General features: G+C 31.7%; 1 protein-coding gene across 1 annotated transcript in view; it reads right to left on the bottom strand.

Annotated features, from left to right (window-relative positions):
* Positions 1 to 3,350: 3,350 nt before the first annotated feature.
* The window catches only part of Vasa (vasa RNA helicase), a 59,995-nt gene continuing 37,152 nt past the window's right edge, over positions 3,351 to 26,193 (bottom strand). Inside the window, exons 5-12 of the mRNA XM_074178084.1 lie at positions 25,781 to 26,031; positions 24,962 to 25,147; positions 24,679 to 24,900; positions 24,426 to 24,602; positions 17,945 to 18,137; positions 6,810 to 7,100; positions 6,073 to 6,245; positions 3,351 to 3,762 (exon numbers count right to left, since the gene is read on the bottom strand). Coding sequence (XP_074034185.1) covers positions 3,697 to 3,762; positions 6,073 to 6,245; positions 6,810 to 7,100; positions 17,945 to 18,137; positions 24,426 to 24,602; positions 24,679 to 24,900; positions 24,962 to 25,147; positions 25,781 to 26,031 — 1,559 coding nt within the window. The 3' untranslated portion in view covers positions 3,351 to 3,696. The remainder of the gene's footprint in view (positions 3,763 to 6,072; positions 6,246 to 6,809; positions 7,101 to 17,944; positions 18,138 to 24,425; positions 24,603 to 24,678; positions 24,901 to 24,961; positions 25,148 to 25,780; positions 26,032 to 26,193) is intronic.

A 26,193-nucleotide genomic window follows, 5' to 3' on the forward strand; every position in this document is an offset into this window, starting at 1 on the left:
TCAAATTTTTGTATTTAAGATAGCGCAGAAGTTAAAATTGCTTCGACAAGCTGAATGGAATAACGCACTGTTAGTCATTATATTATTATTATCCTAACTAGTACGGTGTCGAGTACATTTCCGTACTCGACACCGTTATCCGAAAAAGCTGATTTCGGGTAAGTAGTCGAATGTGAGAAAGTATGAGTTCAGATCAAGCATTTTTCTACAAGTGAATATGTTACGAAGCTCTGATAAAACTTTTATATGCGAAACAATTCCTGATCTAAATTGCTTGTAGATATAGGGTGATGCACGCATACGCACGCTTGTACAAAAAACATACAAAACAGGAACTTTTTCGTAAAATTCTACATCTATCAAAAAATTTTCCATCTCTATTATCGAATTTCTGCACCACGACAATCTAGTTAGAATCATGAAATGCAAATGCAGCGTTGCCCGATTGTGGGCTGACCAACATGCTATCCATTGAAAGTGTTCGTATAAACCTGGGCTCACAAAGACACTATTCACATCAGGTGTATACAATTACACAGCCACGCCTCCTGGCGAAGTTTTGTGAAAGTAGGTGGTGTATCAGCTATGTGTATATGGTGTAATGGTCGGCCCAACCGAAAATTTGCTAAACGTCATTTCACATGATAACATGTCCTAAAAACACTATATACAGTGGGAAATGTTGGTGAGCCCGAAACCGGGACGACCGACGTTTCCAAGGGCTGACCAGAGTTCACATCGTATATTCTACGGGCTGACAAATGACCGTTTACATATATATATATATATAAAATCTATATCTCTGTATCTATATACATATATATATATATATATATATATATATATATATATATAATATATATATCTCTGTATCTATATACATATATATATATATATATATATATATATATATATATATATATATATATATATATATATATATATATATATATTTCTGTCCGCATTCACTTTTAAGTTTCAAATATCTCAATATATGACAGATAATATGGAGAGCTGTTGAAACAGCTCTTAACGACTCGGATTTCCCATTGAACATTCAATGCAAATAACCATATCATCTGTATACCTTTTACACACTTTTGGTACGCCTCTGGTAGTTGCCATCTATCCACTTGTAGTAACAGATGTGGCTAATTGCAGGGATTTTATGGTTTAAACCCAATGCACTGAATCAATTTTCAATATTATTCAATTATCAGTATCTCGGAGCTTGAAACTAATCATTATTTTCACAGAGTAAATCGCGGTACTTTCACTGTATTTTTGATGTGTAATTTAAAAATATTCTGTAAAAAACCACTATATCTTTAGTTTCTGTCAGGACTCCGGCGGTGCATGTGTAAACTTGACTCGACCCGATCCGTGTCGGGTCGCTACAAGGCGACGAAAAATGGTACTAATAGCAATGGGGCGAATGCCACCATCTTTTTTTTTAATGCTATCAAAGAGACACCATTCAAAATAGAACAAATATCGGGATTCAGTCGACCGCTCAGCAAAAAGTTGAAGGAAGTCAAAGAAGACAGAAGCTTTTCACCTTTGCAATCAGAACTTTTTGATGTCAAATCTTGTAAATAGAAAGGTCTGACTGAGCGAGTATATTCCTCCTGCTGAACCAGTGCGAAATGATCTGATTGCTTTCAAGACTTGTTTTTCATCAACTTGGAGTGGAGTACAGTTTGTGTCAAGTATAGGTTCTTGACAGATGTCAGCAGGATGTTTAGCTTGAAGTTCAGTTAAAATATCATCAAAATCTGAAAAACTGTCCCTTGAAGTCAAAATACGGATTGCCGAAGTGAGATCGCCATCCGAAACTTAATTTATTACAGATTTTGGGAAATTTGTTTTCTTTTTAGATCGACTCTTGAATTTGTGAATGGAAATTTCTGCATCTGCATCTGTATGCAAAACAAAGCAAATATTCCCAATGATCTATTGAATTGCTCTGAAGGCATGCATCAATAGCTTTGCTCAAAGCTTCTGCGGCACACATTCTTGCTCCTTTGGGAATTCTCTTCAATATGTGAGAATGAAGTTTGTATAGAGAAAGTCTATCATTGATAGCTTTGGTAGAATTCGCACCAAATTTGGATTCAACATTCGGATTCATTGCACAGGTTTGGATGGAAGAGGAAAACGTAGTCGACACAGATTTATGAATTTTTGAAAAGTGGATTCTCAAACCTTTTGTAGTTTCTTATTGCAATATGGACAAAATGTATATTTTATACTTGCATCGTGTTCAGTTGTAGAAAATAGTTCCTCTGTGGAGGGTTCTTTTGTTTGATGGAATTTCTTGATCTGCACATCATGACTGCTAGATAAAGTATACTTATCATCTCTGATAATTCTATCCTGAAAATTTTTCTCTACAGCAGGCCTTAGAGTTTCAGGTGTATGTGGTACATTGAATTTTGATTACTCCTCAGTCATCTGTCCAATGTTCAACACATTTCTGTGACGGTTTTGACAGCATCAGTGAATCTCTCACAAAATCTATGTACTGTTTGGTGATGGGGATTTGCATTTTCAACTATCAATAAAAAAATGGAGAAACAGGGACTCAGAAATCGGAAAAAAATTGGTTTTTAACAGAGTGCAAAAAACTTGTCATTTATCAATTCAATTCGCAGAAACTTTGTTAAAGATCCGGCACATTACTACTATCAACAGTATTATTCTCATATTAACTACCAACAAATTAAGTTATGCGGATTCATTATTATTTTAAGGATTTGATTAGTTTGCTAATAGTCAGAGTTTCGCTTTATTCAAAAATATATGCAATTTGCTGAAGAATTCAAATAATTTTCGATTACCTTGAGATTTATTTGAAAATTGACTAGTATTGATCATTAATATTTGCCGTTGCGGAAAATATTATGCATAAACAATTATTATGTTATTAATTATCAAATGTATATTTGGTAATCATTATATGTTGGAAATGTTTGTATATTAGTTCCCTATTTCAAAAAAATATAATGCCTTTGCAGTATATGTACGACTATATCCATGTTGAACATTTCTCTTTAAGAAGGATGACATCACTTCATTATCTTCAATTTTGTACAAGAGATGATTTTGAATATCTCATGAGACAAAAAAAACTATGATTTAATTGTCTCATTTTCAAAAACTGGACTTCAAAGAAAACTTCATTTTTTCCACAATGTTTCGATGAAGATATATTACTTGTGAGTTCGGATATTATTGTATCTTAAAGTATTTGATTTTATGTTATGTTTGCTTTTTCATTTAAATTATCTACTTGAATAATGAAGAGGATAGAACACAGGAAACTGATGAGGTTAAGCATAAAGGTCAAATAAATATAAAAAATATATTCATCATAAAATAGAAAATGTAATGTCTTTTTCAATGAAATCAATATTTTCCGAACCAACCATATAACTTCTAGTTTTCACTAAAAATAGTATCACATGTCAGTTATACGGCTTAAAGTAGAAAAAACAAATGAAAATTCTAACACTGAATAGAAAACATTAAAACTAAGCGTTTAATTTAATCGCAATATTTTGGTCAACTAAAAGTCATAAAAGTTTAAATTAACTAACATTTGCCGTGATCTAACAGGTACCATTCAACGGTAGACAACAAATAAAATCTCAACTCTTTGCTTGATGATCTGATCATCAAAATATTGTTCGACGTTCACCAATCTTCCTCATTTTCTTCAGCTGGCTGAGTATTGTAATTCTGGGCCTTTCCAAAATCATTCTGAAAAACAAATAAATAATAAAATTACGTTAAATGATTTATTTTGACAAGATAAGTGAACAAGGAAACCAAACCTATAATAAGTAACCTTATTCCTTATCCACATTTTATTTTAAAAAATCAACTTTTATATATAACAAGAATTTAAATTGAAATAAAGGATAAAAGTAAGACTACATAATCAAATATTGGTCAGTTTTTTATTTTGGCACATTATGTGCAAAGTGTAATGATGTTAACGTAATGAGAGTTATACAAGATTATAAATACTGCAATATTAATTGGTTTTATAATTCCTTTTCCAAATCAAATGAATATCTGAATTTCACTAGTTCGGACTTCCATTGTCTACTATATAAAATTATTTGAAAGCCTTGAAACAACTAAAAAAGAAGAATTAAAAATGAATAGCTGAAAATAACAATTATATTAAGCAAAATAAACCTGAAATGAAATAATAGTGAAATAAAATACAAGTAAAAATAGAACAATTGAATGAATCAAAATAAAGAAATGAAAAAAGAAAATGAAAATAAAAAGTGGAGAGATACCAAGTCACGTTAGTTCACGACGTTTCGATTGTTAGTATCGAAATGAATCAAATCGAAACGTCTTGAACTAACAAGACTTGGAATCTCTCCACTTTTTATTTTCTTTCTTTCATTTCTTTATTTTTATTCATTCAATTGTTTTATTTTTACTTGTATTTTATTTCACTATTATTTCATTTCAGGTTTATTTTGCTTAATATAATTGTTATTTTCAGCTATTCATTTTTAATTCATCTTTTTTAGTTGTTTCAGGGATTTCAAATCATTTTATATAGTAGACAATGGAAGTCCGAACTAGTGAAATTCATCATGAAACATTGTCAATCATCTTCAGACAAAAAAATGAATATCTGTTCATGAGAACATTAACGCATAATTTATAGGCATTTCATTTCAGGTTTATTTTGCTTAATATAATTGTTATTTTCAGCTATTCATTTTTAATTATTCTTCTTTAGTTGTTTCAGGGATTTCAAATCATTTTATATAGACAATGGAAGTCCGAACTAGTGAAATTCATCATGAAACGTTGTCAATCACACTCAATGCCCATATCTCAGGAGAAGAATACTTAAGTTTATCTATGACTTATAACAGGATATATTAGTGAAGAATATCCAAAATTAAAGCAAAACTATCAAAATAGCAAGAAGCACCCAAAAAATGCATTCAAAAATACTTACTGTTCTTTTTATTTTATTCAAGTTCTTTTTTTTTAAACAAAACACAAGAACTACAGAAAAATCATCAAGGCATTCTGAGAACGGTGCCAGTGTGAAAGTAGCGATTCATATTGGACTGGAATCACTGGAGATTAAATTCATTTGAAAAAATGTTCTCAGGAAGTTTATTCCACATAAACGCAAGCAGATGGCTCGTTTCTGGATGGAATTCAGCAGCTTCAGGGTATGCTTAGGAACAATACTCCAAAGGTCTGATCTGAGCTTTATAAAGCATCAACAACAGTTGCCGAGGTGTGTACAATTTTCTAGTTCGGAACAGTGTTCCAAGCTTTTGAAAAGCAGCCTTTGCAATTACAGGGACATGATCATGCCAAGACATATTGGTGTCCATTTTAACCCCCAACAAACTTATCGAAGCAGAAAGCGGAGCTGTCTATTCTGGTTCGGAGACATTTATCTTTTGCAGAAAAATTGTTTGAGTAGTGGAAGATTAATGAAAACAATTCCTTAGGTGTGAATAACTTTTCCACAAAGCTGCCATACAAATTAGTGTGACATGAAGTTATTAGTTTCTGCACTACTCTCACTTTAAAGATGAAGAAAATACGGGCTGCTAGGCCAGGATCAAATGAAACTTGTATCAAATGTTTTATCTACTACTGTGGCAGTATACCACTGATGACAGATGAACCCAGAGTTCTCTTGCAGTGAAAGACACAGAACGAATCTCGGTCGGCATTATTATCAAGGTGATATCATTTTTAAAGTACAGGTATCAAAATGAATTGCTTCAAGTTGAAGCACTACTCAGACCAAAAAGGCAGATTTGTGATTTTTGAGTTAATAATTAGGTGAAGTGAAGCACGAAATCATTTATCTAAAAAACCCATAATTAAACGTTCCATGAGTTATTTTGAGGCTTTCCAAGCATTTCAAATAATCTCAATTTCACATTCCCTCACTTCTATATTTGAATTGTAGCAAAAAATGGAGCTGATAAAATCTGAAACTTTTTTAAACAATGGAAATGAAACATGCATAACTGAAATAATATTAATGAAAATTAATAATTTTACCCCTCTTATATCTCTGCCTCCAAATGAATCATTATTCCCTCCTGATGAGAAACATCCATTGGCAAGCCAGTCTGGCACATCTTGACCAGCTTGTTTTAAAATTTTTCCTAAATCTCCAGCTATGTTGGTGTCATGGGCTGAATCAAAAAAGCTAGTTGCTTTACCTCGATTTCCTGTAACAAATAAAATTAAAATTTATTCAAAAATAACCATGATTAGGAACAATCAGTTTACTAAAACAAAATGAACAATGTTATGTCCTTGGTACCATCATTCCCTGAGCAAGATAATTAAAGAATTTTCATAACATACCAAGAGTGTCTCTTGGCATGTCACAGACTTAAATAAATTTATATTGTAGATATATTTTTATCAGCTAGATACATGTTTATTTTTCTATTAGGTGTACAATGTACAGGTAACAAACTATAAATGTATAATTGAGAGCTAGTGTTGACTCTATAAAAGTCAGCATTGATTCTATTGAAAACCTTTTCCAACACCAGAACAAAAATTACGGTCTCTCGATCGATTCGCTAACCAAGTTAGCGTCCTCCTGAGATCATAAAGGCTGTCACCATAATCATAACGATGCAGTTTTTGCTTCAACATTGCAATTTCTATTAATGATAGTATTTTTTTATACTATCCGATTTCTTCCAGTTCACAACAAATAATACGGGTATCACAGAAAAAAAAAACTATATTTTGATAAGATCTATTCTTTGTGTACTTACCAACCCTACCAGTACGACCAATTCGATGAACATATTCATCAATACTATTTGGTAAATCATAATTTATGACATGTTGGATTCCTTCAATATCAAGTCCTCTGGCAGCTACTCCAGTAGCCACAAGAATATTACATATTCCTTTTTTAAAATCCCAGAGTGCCTGCTCTCGTTCTCTTTGTAGACGGTCACCATGAATACTGGTGGTCTTTATGTCATTTTCACTCAAGAGAGTAGCAAGAAAATCTGCAGTTCTTTTGGTTTCGACAAACACGACTGTCCGTTCATTTCGACCTGAAAAGAAAAAAATATATTTATTTATTCCGTATAAACGGGAAAACTCTAAGTTACAACGTTGAAAAATATACTTCAATTTAAAAACAGTTACAAAATTCGTACGAATATTGAAATATATAAAATAAAAAGCAACATTAATAATAATAATAATGATGATACTCCTTTATTTTATCATTTGAATGCACAAAGGTTACATAAATGATTAAAAACGTCAAATTTCAGTTACATCATTACATTGAGCTATGACATGTCAACAATACAAATTAACATGTACATGTATATATAAAAAACATCAATTATATAGTTTAAAAATAAATAAAAAATTATTATCATAAAAAGAAATCGTCTATGGAATAACAACACTTACTAAGTAGGATCTTTTTCAGTCTTGATTTAAAAATATGAACATTGGGGGATGATTTTATATGATCATCAAGAATATTATAGAGCTTACAACCAATACAATAGAAATTTCTTTGATACAGAGATGTGCGATGAAAATCAGGCTGCAAGAGATTTATATGAAGGGTGTTATAGCAATGATTGTTATCTATTGCAAACTTATTTTTATTCTTATAGATATAAGTGGAAGCTTCCAGTATATATAAACTGTAAACTGTTAATACACTAAGAGTTATAAAGTATTGACGACAACTGGTTCTCATATCAATACTTTCCATAAATCGAATTGCGTATTTTTGAAGAATGAAGATCCGATTCATACCTGTACTGTTTCCCCAATTCAGTATACCACACTTCATGTGGGAGTGAAAATGTGCAAATTACAGCGTAAGCAAGACATTTTTGCTGCAGTGGTGTTTCATATACTTTATGCTGTAGCAACTACTTCTCAGTTTATTAGACAATAGTTCTATATGACTTGCCCATTGCATATGTTTGACGAAAATTACTCCCAAAAGTTTCACCTCATCACTGCAAGTTATTTGTTTTTCTATATTTTTGAATAACACAGTTGATCTTTGTTTGGAGCGCCCAAAAAATACTGTGACCGTTTTGTTATGATTTAGTAACAGACAATTTTTTTCAAAGAATGATATCTTCATAAATCTTCTCAGTTTTTACTCAGTAGCATGTTTATGCTTTTTTCAAAAATTAGTAAATTGGTATCGTCTGCATAACACACTATTTTTATATCATGGTTTTTTTCTATTAGACAAATTATATAATTTACAAATATATTGAACAATAAAGGTTCCAATACAGATCCTTGAGGTACACCTCGATTTATTTCACGATAACTACTCAGAACTTCATTCAGTCTAACCTGACTTCTGCCATTTAAATATGATTCAAATAATTTTAGCTCTTGAAAAGTCAATGAAAAGACCCAGAGCATATTTTCCCTTCTCAAGATTGTCTACAAGACATTTTTGAAAATCACACAGAGCAGATTCTGTGCTCATATTTTTACAGAATCCATGTTGATTTCTGGATAACAGTCTCTGACTCCACAAGAATGATGAGAGTTGATTAGTGATGTCCATTTCAATGAGTTTAGAGAGACTTGACAATAAACTGATGGCTTTATAATTGGAAAAGACATCAGAACCACCTTTTATGTATAATGGCAGAACCACAGCTAACTTCAAGCATTCTGGGAAAATTCCTTCAGAATAACAAAGATTCATGAAAAAAGCCAATGGTTCACTTAAGCCTGCATACGATTTTTTTAGTAGGTTATTTGATATTTCATCAAATCCACTTGAGTTGGAAGATTTCAAATTACCAATCAATATTTTAACATCTACAGGTGTAACTGGGTTTAAGAAAAACGATTTTTTTGACACTGGCATATTCAACTTTAGATAATCTAGATCATGCTGATTTACAGAAAATGGTTCTCTAGTGAAATGGATGTTAAACTGCTCAGCCATTTCCGGGGCAGTCATCTGTTTACCATTATCATCGTGAATGTTGATGGGTATATTGTTTTTCCAACGCCCTTTCAAATTATCAATAATTTTCCATACAGTTTGTGATTCATTATTTGCTTTCATTATCAAATCATCATTATATATTTTCTTAGCCTCTGACAATGCACTGCAGTAGCTTTTCTGTAGCTCTGCTCTTGGTTGATGATATATTAGGTAAGAAGTTGCTAAATCTGATATAAGAGTTAATTTTTGCTTTAAATGCAGAAGTTCCTCGTTAAACGAAATTCGCTTGTCAGCTCTTTTATCAATGGGTATTTTTTTAATAGGGAAACAGGAATCTATCAAACCATAATAAAGTAATTACATGGGCTACTAAAAACCATCTACCACTCAACATCAACAAAACAGTGTTAATGAAATTCTCATTAGGTAATAGGAATGACCCTCTTAGTATATTTAAATATAACGATCTGGAGGTTACATCTTGCCCAACAACAAAAATACTTGGTCTCACTGTAGATCACAGACTTACATGGAATCCACATATTGACCTACTCTGCGATAAATTGAAAAAAAATTGCTACGCACTAAGATTCATGCGAAATAACTGCAGCAAGGAAGTTCTGCTCAGCCTGTACTATGCGACCATCAATTCTCATATAAGATACGGAATTCTAAATTGGGGGAAGGGATCTTCTGCACAAAGAGTTTTTATACTCCAAAAATATGCTATCCGAATAATTGATGATCTAGAATGGCAACAGTCATGTAGAGATTCCTTCAAGAAATTGAGAATTCTCACTCTTGCTGGGTTGTATATATATGAATCATGTATTTATGTGTTCAAAAATATATCTTCATTTGAAGCGAATCGAGAAAATCATGGCTACTCAACTCGATCAAAAAATTTTTTGGTAACTGCTGCACATCGGACTGCACTTTTTCAGAAAAGTTATCTATACCTTGGCCCAAAATTTTTCAATAAGTTAGACGGCACAGTGAGAGAATCTCCTAATATTTCGATTTTTAAAGCACGATTGAAAGCCTAGCTCATCCAAAAAAACTGCTACACCATCAATGAATTTTTTGCAAATCAATAATTCTTCACTCTAGACGGGCAGCTATTAGTAAACAATTTACCCTCTCATATGTATGTTGACTATAAATGTTATAAATTTGTATTGTAATATATTTATTATGTTTTACACCCCATTTGTATGTTAGACGGTAAATGTTTTTAAATTTGTATTGTTTTATATTTAATAATATAATTTACACTCCATTTTTTTAATTTGTATTGTATTATGTTTATTGTGTTTTACACACTATGGACGTCTTCCTTGTTACTGTGTACTATTTTGTGAAAGAAATTTTATACTTTTTAACGAGAGAAGTTAATAAATATTATTATTATTATTATTATTAATGATGTGCCCTGCCATTACTATATTCAAAGAAATTTGCAAAACATTCTAAAAATAGTTTGAGGTCAGTACCAGAAGGTCTATAAACTACAAACACACCAATATATTTTTCATGTGCAACTGCACTCAAATAATCTGAATGATATCTTCTACAGAGATATCATTCAGATCTAACTTATATAGAGACAGTTGACATTAATTATTCTTCTATATTGCCACTCCGCCATGTCCCATGGTTTGTCTAAAATAGGCATTGGCCAATGTAAAATTCTCAAGTACTACCTCCTTTATTTTCAAATCATCCTGCCAGTACTCAGATATCAGAGTACTGGCAGTACTGTATGATGTCACATTTGACATCAGCAAATACATCCTCTATTCTAAGACATTTGTTTCCTATAAATTGCACATTTTGATGAAATATATCAAGGGAAATATTTTTCAAATTATTATTCTTCAATTTTTTTGATGGAAAATTCATTTGATCCCGAGTATTATATACTTTTTTCACGAAAAAACTGCCTATGAATCATTGTTTCATTCATTCTTTTGATTTATTTCAATACAATATTATTATACAAGGAGTTATTCAGCACTAAATTCATCATCTCATGAGCAATTTTGAATTTGCTGCTTTTGAGCATTGGATCAACAAGTAATGAGATGGATATGTTTCTTAGCTTTTTTCTGTAACTTTGGATGTTATGTTTCATATTGTTGATTATAATTATGTCTGACGTATTAATTTGTGTGACAATGACATTAGTAGTGCCGCCCAGAGGCAGCAAATTTCTCATTGTTTGATTCAGTAATTTTGAGTTACTAATATTGTTTGTGTTAAACATTACAATTAAATGATCTTGCTTGCCATAGTCAAATGCATTTTCATAACATCCCTCTGTGAGGTGCGCAAGCTCTGCATTAGATTTGATAATTGAGAATATTTTGTATTTTTGTTCAGAATTGACAATACTAATGAGAACCTTATGATAGTTTATAGCATACTCATCTCCCAAAATGAGGATATTACTTTGTGGACATCCAGCAGATAAATTCGTTATTCTATCGTGCACTGTATCTTGATCTTCTGGCAAATTTAATATGTCCGTGGCTCTGGTCCTGAAAGCATCAGTAACATCTGGCTCACATGCACTCGAAAGTTCAGTGGCTAAGTTAATTTCCAGCAAAGTTTCATTAACTATCATGTTTTTTCTTTTCTTCGATCGTTACTTCTTATGGGATGAATCCGTAAGAATAGTCGATTGTTTATTCAGTTTCATAATCCCCTTTTCGACTGAAATTATATTATCAGTCGTGTTCCGTTTTAATTTTTTTTGGTATTTCTTCTCAGATTCCTCTTCTCTATTCTGTTTTTTGTTTTCATATTAGCTTTTTCTTCTTTCTCTTCTACGTTCCCTTTCCATGGTTTATTGTACATTTCAGTGTTTACCTGCAGATTCGAGAGATTTGTCAACGTTGTAAAGTCAGTTGGTATTGTCTGTGTACATATGTGATTCATATTATTCATCAATTAATTTTTTTTCATGTTTCCTGGGTTTGGGTATCTGTGTCAACATAAACTGGTGCTTCAACCTTAACCTCAACCTTAAAACTAAATGATAAATATAACAACACCATCACTAAAAACTAACAAACATACAAGGCATACATCTTTAGACTAAATACATAATTGACTGCAGACTTTTTGAAGACATCCAAGGAGTAAGTAGAAAATCAAGTTCTGATGCATTAGCTGCCCTTAACATTCTTGACATTGGACTAATGAAATCCACAATTGGTAGAATGTGAGTTCTCAACTAAAACAGGTCTATCATCCCTTGTTATTCTTTGCTTGACTCTCCGGTCAACCAACGAGAGACGTTCTGGGCAATTGATTTGGTCTGACAATAATTTAAATAGAAATATTAGGTCAGCCTGAATCCACCTGTTTTGCAATGTGGTTAGATGTAGTGTAGAAAGGATATCGGTGTAGTTATGTAGCTGGTCCATTTGAACACCCATTTTGTAGGCAGCACTAAGTACACTAAGTAACAGGGACATACACAATGTATGCATATTCCGAATATGACCTAATCAACAAACTATACAGAATTTTAATGTGCTTGCCGAAAAATCTTTAGCAATCCATCAACATATCCAAGAAGTTTTAGTGGTTTCAAGGTTATTTTATTATTATGGAATGAGAAATACAACTTTTTATCAAATATAACACCAAAATATTTAACTTCATCAACTTGGTTCAAGGGCAAAGAGTTTATGCAATATTCATATGTGATTGGTGTATGAGAACGATTGAAACTCTAGACACTAGTCAAGATTTAGTTCCAAGCAGTTATTTCTACATCAATTGGTTAAATGGTTCACATCATTTTGAAGTTTCAGACAATCAACATATGATTTAATCACACTATAACTTGTTCAGTTTGAAGGTGGTTGACAATGTTTCGTGGTGTATTTCATCAGTTCAGATTTCCATTGTCTAATATGATATAAACTGATTTGAAATCCCTGAAAAATTAAAAGGATTACCTGAAAAATTATTTTATTAAGCAACTAACTGAAATTACACTGAAATAACATGCAAGCAACAACCAAACAAATCAAAAAAATTGAACTATCAACACGAGTTGAAAAAATAAAAAAAAAACTATGAACAAGAAAAGAAAATTAACAAATATAAAATTAAAAGATTCCAAACCAAGTTATTACATGATGTTTGGATTGTTAGTATCCACAATCACCCGAAGTCATAAAAGTATTCATCATATTTTAGATATTCCGTTGTATCATTTTTTTAAATCAAAACATACTGAAGAATGATGTAATGTATTTTGAAAAATTGGGTCCGATGGATTTTGAACAGACATATTTATGAATGATGAAAAAATTAAATCTAAGTAAACATTTCTTAAATTTGGAATATTATTGATTTGATATTAATTATGGAAACTGAATGAATGTAATAAAGTTAGTGAAGGTGAGTTTTATGGACAATCAACTTTCAGACCAAGCTCTCCATTAAACCAAAATGAGTCAGGTATATTATAGTCACCACAAAGGATAATCTTGCTAGAACAGTATTTTTCTAAAATATAATCAATGGTAGCAGTATGTTCCATATAAGTATTCACTACAGAAGAAGGAGGAATATATACACCACCGATAATGAAGCACCTATTGATAATTTAACATACAGATGTTCTATATTGTCAGGAGATATGTCGATTAACTCAGTTATTAAAGATTCCATAGTGGCTATTAGTATTCCTCCTCCTCTTTTTTTATCTCTATTGGTTTGGTCTCTATCTAATCTATATATGTTAAAACCTTTTAAACCCAGTTCACTATTCGAAAAGTCTCTATTAAGCCATATTTCTATTAAAATTATAATATCATTGTTTGAACACATAACACTTTGTTGCAATTCTAATTTTTTTGTTCTCATACCGCCGACATTTTGAATATACACAGAAAACTGATTGGTTTTTACTTTTTTGCAGCCGCTTCAGTGATTTGAGGTACTCCATTCACATATCTTATTATAACATTTTCTCCCCTGTGCTTTTATCATCGACTTCTAGTTCCAAGCAGTAATTTCTACATCAATTGGTTAAATGGTTCACATCATCTTGAAGTTTCATACAATCAACATATGACTTAATTACGCGGTATAGCTTGAGATCATCAACAAAAACAATCCCGCTGAGTCAGCAATGTGTGCAATAAGATCATCAATAAAGATATTGAAAAGTAATGGTCCACAGTCACTACCCTGGGGAACACCAAAACAGGCTTCAATTGAATGTGATATGGAAACAGATTAGATCTATAAAAAGAGATCAGTCAAAAACACTTACAGTGTACGTGAAGTTAGGCGGCACTGTGAGTGTTTTTGACTGATATTTTTTTATACCCTAGATACCTCTGCTAGGTACCTGCGTCTTAATTGTCTAAAATTAATTTCACATGTTGCCTTATCTACTAGTCTTAAATTAATTTTACAAGTAAATCTGATAATAAAATATTATTTCAACAAGCTATATAAGGGTAGCTCTAGCTTCAACGGGGTTGATAGGGCAGTTGAATAATTTTATTGAAAAAGTGTATTTTCAAATATAAAAATTGACCTGTTTCAGGATTTTTCATTTGCACTCATAAACAAGTAGAAAATGAATTTAACAGTTATTTTAGGACCGCACTGTATATGGAAATCAAATAGTCGATAACAACACCTTCAAATTTCAAAATTTTCGTTTCGGCTCCTGCTTTGGAGCCATTTTCAAGATAAATCAGGAAAGGAATTGTATTTCATGTAAAAAAATTGCAAAGCGCTTTCGGCTGTTACGCCATCATCAGTGCGATACCTGCAAGTAAGTAATATTCAATTATATTTATTTCAATTTTAGATTGAACTTTCAAGTTCTTTTAATATTGCAGAATTACTTACTAGTTAAGTATATGCAAGAAGATCCTGCTGTCTTAAGGTACAACAACTTTAGTAAAAACCACTCTGAGTGGACATGAACATGAACATCACAATAAGCAAACATTTGCACAAAATGTGAATATTTTTGTTTGAATATTTAAAAAAATATTTTTAAAGAAAACCATCTCCAACGTACGTTGAACACCTGAATAAACCAGACAAATCAGCTTTTGGTCAACATATCAAATTTAATAAACACAATTTCAGCCCCAATCGTAATTCACAAATTCTAAATGAAGTCAATTCAAAAAATTTTAATAGGTTGGATTTTCTACAAGATTTACAAATAGACAAAGAATTACACAACAACCCCCTTTGCCTGAATACGCAAGTACAATTAAATAGATCATAAATTCCTTTATATAGACGATTAAATTAATCATTTCAAAAATCAACATTTCTCAAAATTCCAATTGAATGTTTCTTTGCTCACTTTGGAAAACTTTACGTAGTTTGGTCACTAAATATATCAATTGTCAAACCAAATATGTTCTGTAACAGTTGAAGACTTTATGTCAATGTAAAATTTTCACTTCCTTTTCCTTCTTGTACTCTGCACGTTGGAGTTGGTTTTCTTTAAAAATATTTTTTTAAATGTTCAAACAAAAATATTCACATTTTGTGCAAATGTTTGCTTAATGTGATGTTCATGTCCACTCAGAGTGGTTTTTACTAAAGTTGTTGTACCTTAAGACAGCAGGATCTTCTTGTATATACTTGACGAGTAAGTAATTCTGCAATATTAAAAGAATTTAAAGTTCAATCTACTTACTACTTGCAGGTAGGTATCGCACTGATGATAGCGAACAGCCGAAAGCGCTTTGCAATTTACAAATAATTTTTTTACACGAAATACGATTACTTTCCTGATTTATCAGTCACGTGCATGCAGTTTTGAAAAATCTCACCATTTTCAAGAATCATTTAGATTTGTACTTACATGACTTGAGGATGAGGTCGTAATCTCCCTTATCCCCAAGTCTCGTTACTAGCTCTATGCTTGCTCATAGAGCCACTCTAAGTGCGAACTTACTCAAAAAAAACTGCTATAACATCAATGAATTTTTGCAAATCAATAATTCTTCACTCTGGGCAGCTATTATTAAAATGTTCTACAGTTTCATATATATGTTAGAAAAATAGATAGATTTATTTGATCAATTTATGTGTAAATTACATTTATGACAAGTCATAATGTATTTTGAATTGTATAATCTACAATTCTATTCATCTCAGTACTAATTTTCATATGCTCGAGTTTATATATATATTCTTTATCTTTTATTTTCAATTTTTAAAACTCCAATCAAGATCAAAACGTATCTGAAAGCGGTATTGAGGAGAGATACATATGTACAAGAAACAAAAATTTTGAATTGAAATTTTGAAACATTCATTCCCCCAACTACCTATACAGTAACTTCTGGCAAATGCCTACCAAATAATAATTACTTCATCAGCCAATAACACTCATTGAATTATATCCAACATACATTTATGCCTCACAGAGGTTAGTCCGGCAAATGTTTCTCGTTTATCCAGCAGCAGGATCATGCTGAAATTATTTGATTAGATCACCTACAGACCGGTTTCGAGGTATTATCTCTCATCAGTGTAGGAAAGATCCAGCCCAGACCAACAATCTTTCTCTTAGGCGAAGGTTTCATATATGGAGCAGAATCAAGTTGAAATTAATCAAGTTCAAGGCACTTGGCTGTCTGGGTTGTATTTTTCCTGTACTGATGAGAGGCAATGCCTCGAATCGGTCTGGCATTTACCATCGGAAGGCATTTACCAGAACCTACTGTGAATGTAGTTGGGAAATATGAATCTTTAGAAATTTCATTTCAAAATATTCATTTTCTGGTGGAATTCCTTTAGTTATTCTTGTCGATCTCTGTAATATTCTGGACTGTTCCTCTGCTTTCGATATGCTTTCAAATTCTCTATCATCTGTTATTTCACGTTTTTTTCTCCTGTTGACTTTCTCCAAGACTGTTTTAGAATGACACTCTCATTTGAATACAGAAGTCTGAGGGAAACATCACCTCTAGGAACATATTGGTCAGTTTCCATTCATGGAACATTCATAAATGAGTCTGTCATCTCTACCGATAGTTACTTTCATGATTTCATCAATCAAGCGTATCCTTTGATGTGTTCACCATATCCAGCAAAAACCATCAACTGGGGTTTTTTGTCAAGCTCTCAAGCAATGAATATATGAAAAACCTGATTATCCTTGAATGCATATTTCTCACAAATAACTCACAAAAAACTAATTGCTCTACGTGCGATAAATTTTTTTAAAAAGCCGTTCAGCATTAATCTGCAGTCAATTTATGAGCAAATGCATTTTGTAATGTTTAACCTCAATAAATGGTTATTTGATCCAATCTTACTGAATTTTTTTATGGAGCCGTGATTAAACTTTTTTGCAGCATTTTGGTGTATGTCGAACAAAAAGAGTAAATTACCTGAATAGAAAATAATTTTCACTTCACCATCGAGACAGACATGTTTTTTAGAAATCTGGAATTTTTATTGGTATTAATTTCTTACCAGACATAAATAAAAAAAATTTCAGACCTTCGCACCTAATGTAATGTCAATCCTGGGGCACACTTCATATATATCATATATTCAAGTTATTGGAAAGAAGCCTCGGGAGATCTTTCTCATTCCAAATAGACCATACAAATAAAATCCTCCTAGATTTCCTTTTAGAAAACTCAAGAACACTAACATTGAAAAATTTATTATTTTTGAAACGAGGTTTTCTTGAAACATCTAGATTCAAAGCAGAACTATATAACATGTCAAACAATGAAATGAAGCTATTTTGAATTCTGTTTCGTATCAGCTTTTTTCAGGGAATTAGGAATACTACAAATAATTTATGTTTTTACAATCTCTCAAGTATGGCAGTATCCTTCATATTAAATAATCATACCTTCTGAAAATATTATTGATTTCCATTAAAAATTATTACTTCAATAAGAAGTTTGTGCTCACCTTCCTGAAGCATGCTAAGGAGTTTGTCCCTTTTGTCAAATTTACTAACTTGATGGAAGATTTGTTGCACATCAGTTGATGCACTCCCAACAATTCCAACAGCAATAAATATATAGTTGTGTAAAAATTTCCCTGCAAGATGTTGAATTTGTTCTGGGAATGTAGCAGAAAACATAAGAGTTTGTCGTTCACCCTGAAAAAAGATAAAGATTAGAAAGAAAAAATATTTTTTAAATGTGAGAATTTTTAAAAAGAGAAATGAAGCATTTCTGGTATTATATGAACATAAACAGAAGTATAGTGAAATTTGTAGAGAATTGAAAAAAAATTTCAGTATCTAATTCCTCAACTATCCTGCTGCAATTTTAATCTATTCAAGAACTATGATAAGGTTTTGGGGTAACTGATATCCTGGAGGCTAGATTCTTGATATCACAAGGGAATAATAAACTTCTCACTACTTCGTTTGTGATAATTTTTTATGAAATAGATTTTTTAATGAAAAAGAATACTTTTTTAAAAACTTTCATGAGGTAAGAATAAAAATATAGACAATTTACAGCTCTCAAAAAAGAATCTGAATTATGAAAAAAAAATCATATCAACAATTCTGAGACTAATCTGGTTTTGAAACTAGACACCTCATATATCAGTGAGCAGCATTCTGTAAGAAGTTACTAATCTCCTGCTTTTCAACAAATATATTGATTATTGAATAAATTAACGAATATTATGAGGATTCATTAAATTTTCCATTTTGCTGATGATATTGCAATATATCATAATGATCTTGAAATATATGAAACATTTAAACTTGATTTGATGAAAATTCACTGACCATAAATATTGATAAACAATAATATCTTCTCGTCATCAGTTGTTAAAATTGACTACCGAATTTTGGTCCAATAAATATCAATAGCAAGTTCAATATTTGTAGGACGAAGTTTTTGGAATTATTTTGGTTACAATTGAACTGGACCCATGACATTTCTTATCCTATAAAAATTGGGATATCTAATATCAAAACATAAATATCTAGAACAATTCATTTTAGTAAAATATCTTGAAATTCTATATTTCTCGTTGATACATTCACAACTGAACTATGGTATTTTGGGATTAGGTAGTGCGAAACAACTTTTTCATCACAATTTAGAAGTGATTTACAATTGTTTTATGATATACCACTAAAAATATATATGTACCGATCTTTCGTATAAAAATGTAAAAAATTGGATATGATTCAATTAGTCTCCGAGATCTGACTATTTATAGGTCATTCGAGTGCTTTCACCTATCTCCTCTTCCCTCTTCATCGGTTTTAGCGGAAGCTGATCGTTTGGCAGGAGTTGGTCATGTTCCGCTTGACTATAGGTTTCATTTTGGTCTATAGGCAGTTGTTTGTGTGTAAAAAAGTAATGTTGCGTTTTATTTGTATTCAATTTTAATTTATTATTTGTCAGCCATCTATTAGCATTCGATTCTGCTACTTTCATTTCTTTAACTATAGCCTCGTAATTTGTGTTTTGGAGCGTTAATGACGTGTCGTCAACAAATTGCGTAATCTCAGAGTCATCTTCAGTTTTGAAATCAATCACATAAATCAAGTATAGAACTGGTCCCAAAACCGAACCTTGGTAGATTCCGTTTTTTATTTCTTTGGTATCAGATGCCTTATTATTCAAAAAAACGTATTGTCTATGTTCCGATAGGTATGATCTAACAAGGTTAATTGAGTTTTCCTCAAATTTGAACCTCTCCAATTTTTTAAGCAGAATTTCATGTGACACACAATCGAATGCCGCCTGAAGATCGCAGAACACTGTTCCTGTGTGGACACATTTCTGAAATCCTACGACGATTTTATCTACCAGCTGCATTACAGCGTCCGTGGTTGATTTTCCGTTCCGGAAACCGTATTGGTAATCTGGAATGATGTTATGTACCTCAAGGTGTTCTACTAACTGCAATTTCAGAGCTGCTTCAAATATTTTGCCGATTACGGGAAGTATTGAGATGGGTCTCAGTTTACATAATTCTTCAGCATTTTTTTCTTTCGGTATTGGGATCACTTTAGTAATTTTAAGGCAAATTCCTGATTTTATTGCTTCGTTTATCAACTTTGTTAAGGGTGAGATTATGATATTTTTGATTATTTTTATTAAAAAGATATTTAGTTCATAATGGTCAGCACTAGTTTTATTTTTCATTTTATTTATTATATTTCTAGTTTCATTAAAGGTTACTTCCCTAAATTTAAAGTTTGGGAAACAGCTAAAATTTCCTGGCAATGGAGAAGTTACATGTGATTGGGTTTGTACTATACTGTGATATATATCGTCTGCTTTGTTAACGAAGAAGTCATTTATCTCATTTTCGTTTAGTTTGATTTCTGTCTGTGTTTTTGTTTTGCCCCTCTCTTCATTTATTATATCCCAACACGTTTTATTAATATTATTCGAATCCTTTATTTTCCTGTTATTAAACTCTCTTTTTGTAATATTCAGTTTTTGTTTGTATACTTTTTGATATTCTTTTTTTAGATTTTTTATAAGAATATCATTAGAAATTTGGCATAGTTCTGATACAAGCTGTAATTGATTTTTCACGGTTTGGAGCTCATTTGTGTACCAGTATTTTTTACTGCTTTGTTTGTTATTATTTTTTTGTTTGAGAGGAAAACAATTTTCCATACATGACTTGAGTGTGTCAATAAATTTCAAAAATTTTTTGTTTATCCTCCATTCATTACAATCAACGAAATCCCAATTCTGCATATCTAATTTCTGGAAAAAATTAAATTTATTTTTTTCATTTCTGTAGGATCTGTAATATATTTTGTTGCTATTACGTCCATCATCACTGCTTAGCATTAATTTCATATTTACGATGTTATGGTCGGATAGGCCCGGATCCCATACTCTCGTGAGTGCATCCGTCTCAAAGTTCAAGAGAAAATTATCAAGGGTATTTTCATTTCTCGTTTTATGTTGGATTTTTTCATGAAAGTTAAAAGAATTTATCAATTGTGTGAATTTTTTAGTCTTAGGGTTTTTTTTATGATTAAAATGTACATTAAAGTCTCCGTTTATGACTACTTTTTTTAAGTTAAATATTTTTTTCAATAATAAGTTGAAGTTTTTTAAGAAGATTTCAAAATCTCCGTTTGGGCTACGATATATTGTGATTATTAAGAGCTGAAAATCAACCAGCTGGATAGCCGTTAACTCACAGTGTATTTCCACCGATAGATTTTGAAGGTCAGTCCTGTTTTTGTACTTCATTCCTTCTTTACAGAGAATCATTACCCCACCCCTTTCGAAGTTACATCTAGCATAAAACGAACAAACGTCATAATTTTCAATTGCAAAACTTTCGACCTCTTGCCTTGTTAGGTGATGTTCATCTAAACAAACTATGTCGTATTCAAAGTCTTCTAATAATATCGATTCCAAAAGCAGTTTTTTGTTTCTGAGTGACTGAACATTAGCAAGTAGAATAGATACCGAACTTTCGTTGTTTTCATCTCTCAAACTAATGTTCTGATGTAAGAGGGTTGTAGTTGACGGGGGTTTTAGTTGGGTTGCGTCTGTGTTAGAGGATCCATTATGTTTGCAGGCACCCTCTTCCTGGCTAAAAAATGTGACACTACCGCTCCATTTGGCCATATTTCCTGCTTCCATGCGTTTTATAAGTGTTCTTTATTTAAAGTAACCTTCATTGAGACATATATTTCTGGTCTCTTGGATTGATGCACTTCGCATTTCACCCCGGGAAGATTTGGTTCTAATATTCTCTCAAAGTCTTCTGGTTTTGTTTCTGGTTTCAACAGTAATCATCACATAAGTTATATTTGAAACTCAAATAAGTAAAGCACTACAGTAACTAAAATACAATTAATTTTATTATGATTTCAAAAATGCAGACTCTATAGGTCTCAATAATTATTTAGTTGAAGTAAATACGAACAATCATTTATTTCTGTCAGATATTTATGATGCAGTGAAAAGTTTTTATCACATAATAATATGGCGATTTCTCCCTTTGTGCCATTAAAACGGTTCAGAACATATAATTTTCCAAAATGGTTTAGATCAGAATCAAGGCAATTCATAAAACAAAAGAACATCGCTCATAAACAATATAAGATTATCCAGAATATACATGACTACCATATTTTTTGTGAACAAAGGTCGTTATGTAGAGATTTATTGAACACTTTCTCAACACTAGAACAAAAATTACGGTCTATCGACGCGCGTTTCGCAAACCAAGTTAGCATCCTCGGAAGATCATCAGTCATAATGATCGTCGAGAGACAGTAATTTATGTACTGATGTTGGGAAAGTGTTTTTGTAGATTTATTATACGCCAGAGGTTCCAGTACGAACTAGCAAATGTAGAAATTTATCTAGGCTTTGTTTCAGTGATTACATGAATAAATTAGAATGTGATTTATATATTAACCCAAAATTGCTTTGGAGGTTTGTAAATAGTAAAAGGTCATCTATTGATTTACCTAATACTATGTATTATGATAACATGGTAGGAAATACCTCTGAACAGATTGGAAATTGTTTCGCCCATTTCTTTTTAACAGTTTACTCAGAGAATATATCTGAGGTCAATTACAATACACCAGCTCATGTTAATTACAATATTCCAAATTTCAATGTGTTTATTGAAGACATTTTTGGAAAAATAATATCTTTACCAGGTAAACTAGTTAAAGGCCCTGATGGAATATCTGATCATTTTCTAAAAAATTGTATTTATTCTTTGACACACCCTACCCTATATTCCTTAGTTTTAAATGTTCATTAGATATGGGTATTGTCCTAGAAGTTCAGAACAGTTATATCGGCCCTACATTTAAATCAGAAAACAAACAACATATACAAAATTACCGTAGTGTACGTAATCAAAGGTCCCCTTCCTAAATTATTGGCTAGTTCGGCGAGTTACCAAATGAATTTCTATAGTAAAGAGCTTCTGATGAGTAATAAAAAAAAATACACTTAAACTAACCTGCTGGTGTTTGGAAAAAAAACCAATAAGTATCTTGGAAAGCAGAGATCAACTGAATGCTGTATACACTTATTTTTCCAAACATTTGATCGTGTAGACCACAAAATTTTAACCAATGCAAGTCAAGATAGTGTATGCTACATCTCATATAATTTGGTTCCATCAGGGTACCATAAAGATCTCAATTGTGCAACTTTCCTGTTCAACATTTTTTCAAGGACAAAAAACAAGCACTTACAGAAAAATCCTTGAGGTGCTCTCAGAGCGGTGCCTGTGCAAAAGTAGAAATTCACATTGGATTTGAATCGCTAGAGATCAAATCCAATAGGAAAAACGTTCTCAGGAAGTCCATTCCACATAAACACAGTTCTCCAGATGAAAGAGTTCTTAAACAGTGAAGTTCAAGGTGTACTGAGTTGAACCTCAGATGTTGATGATATAGCCAAATGTTTTGAGAACACGGACTTTTTTATGTTTGTAGATGGCTAAAAGCTCTTCAGATCAATAAGATCATTGGAGGATGCTAAATTAACTCAACAAGATGTGAACAACTGAGTTAGGTGGTGTAACGAAAACAATTTGCATCTGAACATTGATAAATGTAATTATATCAGTTTTTACAAATCAAATAGGAAATTTCACACTTCATACTCTTAACAAGAAAAACCAATTAACATATGAGACTTCAGTTAAGGATCTAGGTGTTATTATTGATGAGCAGTTACGTTTTGCAGAACATTTAAATTATTTGGGAAAGAAAGTTTTTGGCTTTCTACTACTCCATCTGATACAAAAAAAAGGGATGAGAGAATCTTCAGATGGAGTAGTAGAAAGCCAAAAACTTTCTTTCCCAAAAAATTAATCACTCCTAAAAATATAACCCCCTCAATTCATTTAAATTATATTGCAGTTAACACTTCACAACTATTAGGTTTCACTTAACGAAACTGTTGTTAGATCATTGTGAACAATTTACTTTGCATTAATAATTTCTTGGTTAGAAGTTGGATCAATTATAAGGTCACCATTTTATGGAAATCACTGCACTACATAATGGATGGTCTTATTATATGCACTGAACTCCTAAATAAAATCTATCTACATGTGCCTACTAGAGCTCTCAGGAATACTTATCTCTCTTACATTCCTTTCCATATCACCAACTATGGCATACATTCTCCTAATGATTGCACTCTCAAAAAAAATGATAGAAAATTTGAGGTTCCTGGAATTACGTTATCTACATTAAAAAGTAGCCTGTAGTCAGAATTATAACATGTACTTGTGTACACTAATGTATTGTTCTTTTACTTAACTATCTGTAGTTTATATATCGATCAACTGTATCTGTATTATTACTTCACTCTATGTATATTATGTAATGGAGATAACCTGTATAAATAAATTTAAAAAATTCAATTCATCTATATGTCTATAGATTTATACTTACAGTTGCTCTCATGGAACTGTCACTCAACATTTGTTCTACAGTCGGAAGAAAACCCATATCCAACATTCTGTCAGCTTCATCTAATACAAAATATTGAATTGATGCAAACGATATGTGACCCCGTTTCACAAAATCATTCAACCTTCCAGGAGTAGCAACTAAAATATGACATCCCATCTGTAACAATATTCATTGATAGAAAAATAATTTGTGACAGATATACATAATTTTCATGCAATAATTTACAACTTACCAGTACATGATTTTTTTGATGATTCACAGAGGTTCCTCCATATGCGACGACAGTTTTGACGATAGAATTATAGGCAAATTTTTTAGCTTGTTCAAAAATTTGAATAGCTAATTCCCTCGTTGGCGATACAATCACAACTTTTGGTTGACAGCAATTTCCATCAGTTACTGGTGCTTCTTGACTACTTAGAAGCTGGTTAATCATTGGCAATAAAAATGCAGCCTAAAACAAAGCATTACAATACAAATATTTTGAAACTTTTCCGAAGAATTAGATTACTCACAGTTTTGCCAGAACCAGTCTGTGCACAGCCCATCAGATCTCTTCCTTTCATTATGATAGGTATTGCATATTTTTGAATTGGTGTTGGTTTGTCATATCCAGATTTTTTTATGTTTTCAAGTAGATGTGGCCGCAAACCAGATTGTTGAAATGATGCTAGTGGTGGTGGGACATCTTCACCAGATACCTATTGGATTGAAAAGATATTTATTATTTAAATTGAAAAGGTATATTTTTATGAGAAATTATTTTTGAGAAATAAAGTTTTTGGCTTTCTACTACTCCATCTTGATCCAAAAAAATGTGGGAATCTTTCAAAGAAAAGAAGAAAGCAAATTTCAAAAATCAACTCTATACAAAGATGTGTAGATCATGCCAAGAAGTAATTTTCAGAAAAAGCCCTTTTGAAACAGCTTTTTTCATAGAAAGATTGAGTTACATAAAAGAAAAATACTTTCGAAACAAACACTTTTATATGAACGCAGAATTATATGAAAAAACACTTTTCTCAATTCTGTTTGTATTTCAAACATTCTGTTTCTGAATTAAATATTTGTACATGTCTTATTGCAGGAAAGTATATGTACAAAAAGTTGTAATAAGTATTTCTGACAATCACACTCTCAAAAATATAAATATTACATTTGCTACATGTAGCAAATTTTTGGGAATTCCTGCTAACTTATTTTTATATTGTATCTTGTTGATATGAACTTTTGAAAACGATGGTCACTCATCAATATATTTCTTCAGAAAACAGAACTCAACTTATAGTGTGAACTAGATAGAAATTAATAAAGAAAATGAAAAATTTACTTACGTTCACTTCTATTTCATCTAATTTGATGAAGTTAATACCAGAACATATCGTACTGGTAAATAGTTCCTCATCAGTTGTTCTTTCGGGAGGAATATAAATTTCTCTTTTGACTTCTTCACCACTTTCCCCTTTCTGCTTGTCGAATCCATTCTCCCCAGATCCGAAACCCCTATCCCCATCTCTTTCTCTGCCACCACCTCTCCCACCACGTCCACGCTCTCCTCCACCTCGGCCTCTACCTCTTCCACGACCTAAAAATTAGAATTATTTCTTTTGTGCTTCATTATAATATTTGGAAATATAATTTAGTGATTGAAAATACAAAGATATAAGCTCATTTAGGATAATTGTCAAATGGATCCCTCAATGAAATACTTCAAAAGAATCCTTCAATTCATTTATAAAAAAACACA

Source organism: Leptinotarsa decemlineata, unplaced genomic scaffold (genome assembly GCF_025532065.1).
Source record: "Leptinotarsa decemlineata unplaced genomic scaffold, Ldec_3_MD MMD2_tig00003348_RagTag_RagTag, whole genome shotgun sequence".
NCBI classification, from domain to species: domain Eukaryota; kingdom Metazoa; phylum Arthropoda; class Insecta; order Coleoptera; family Chrysomelidae; genus Leptinotarsa; species Leptinotarsa decemlineata.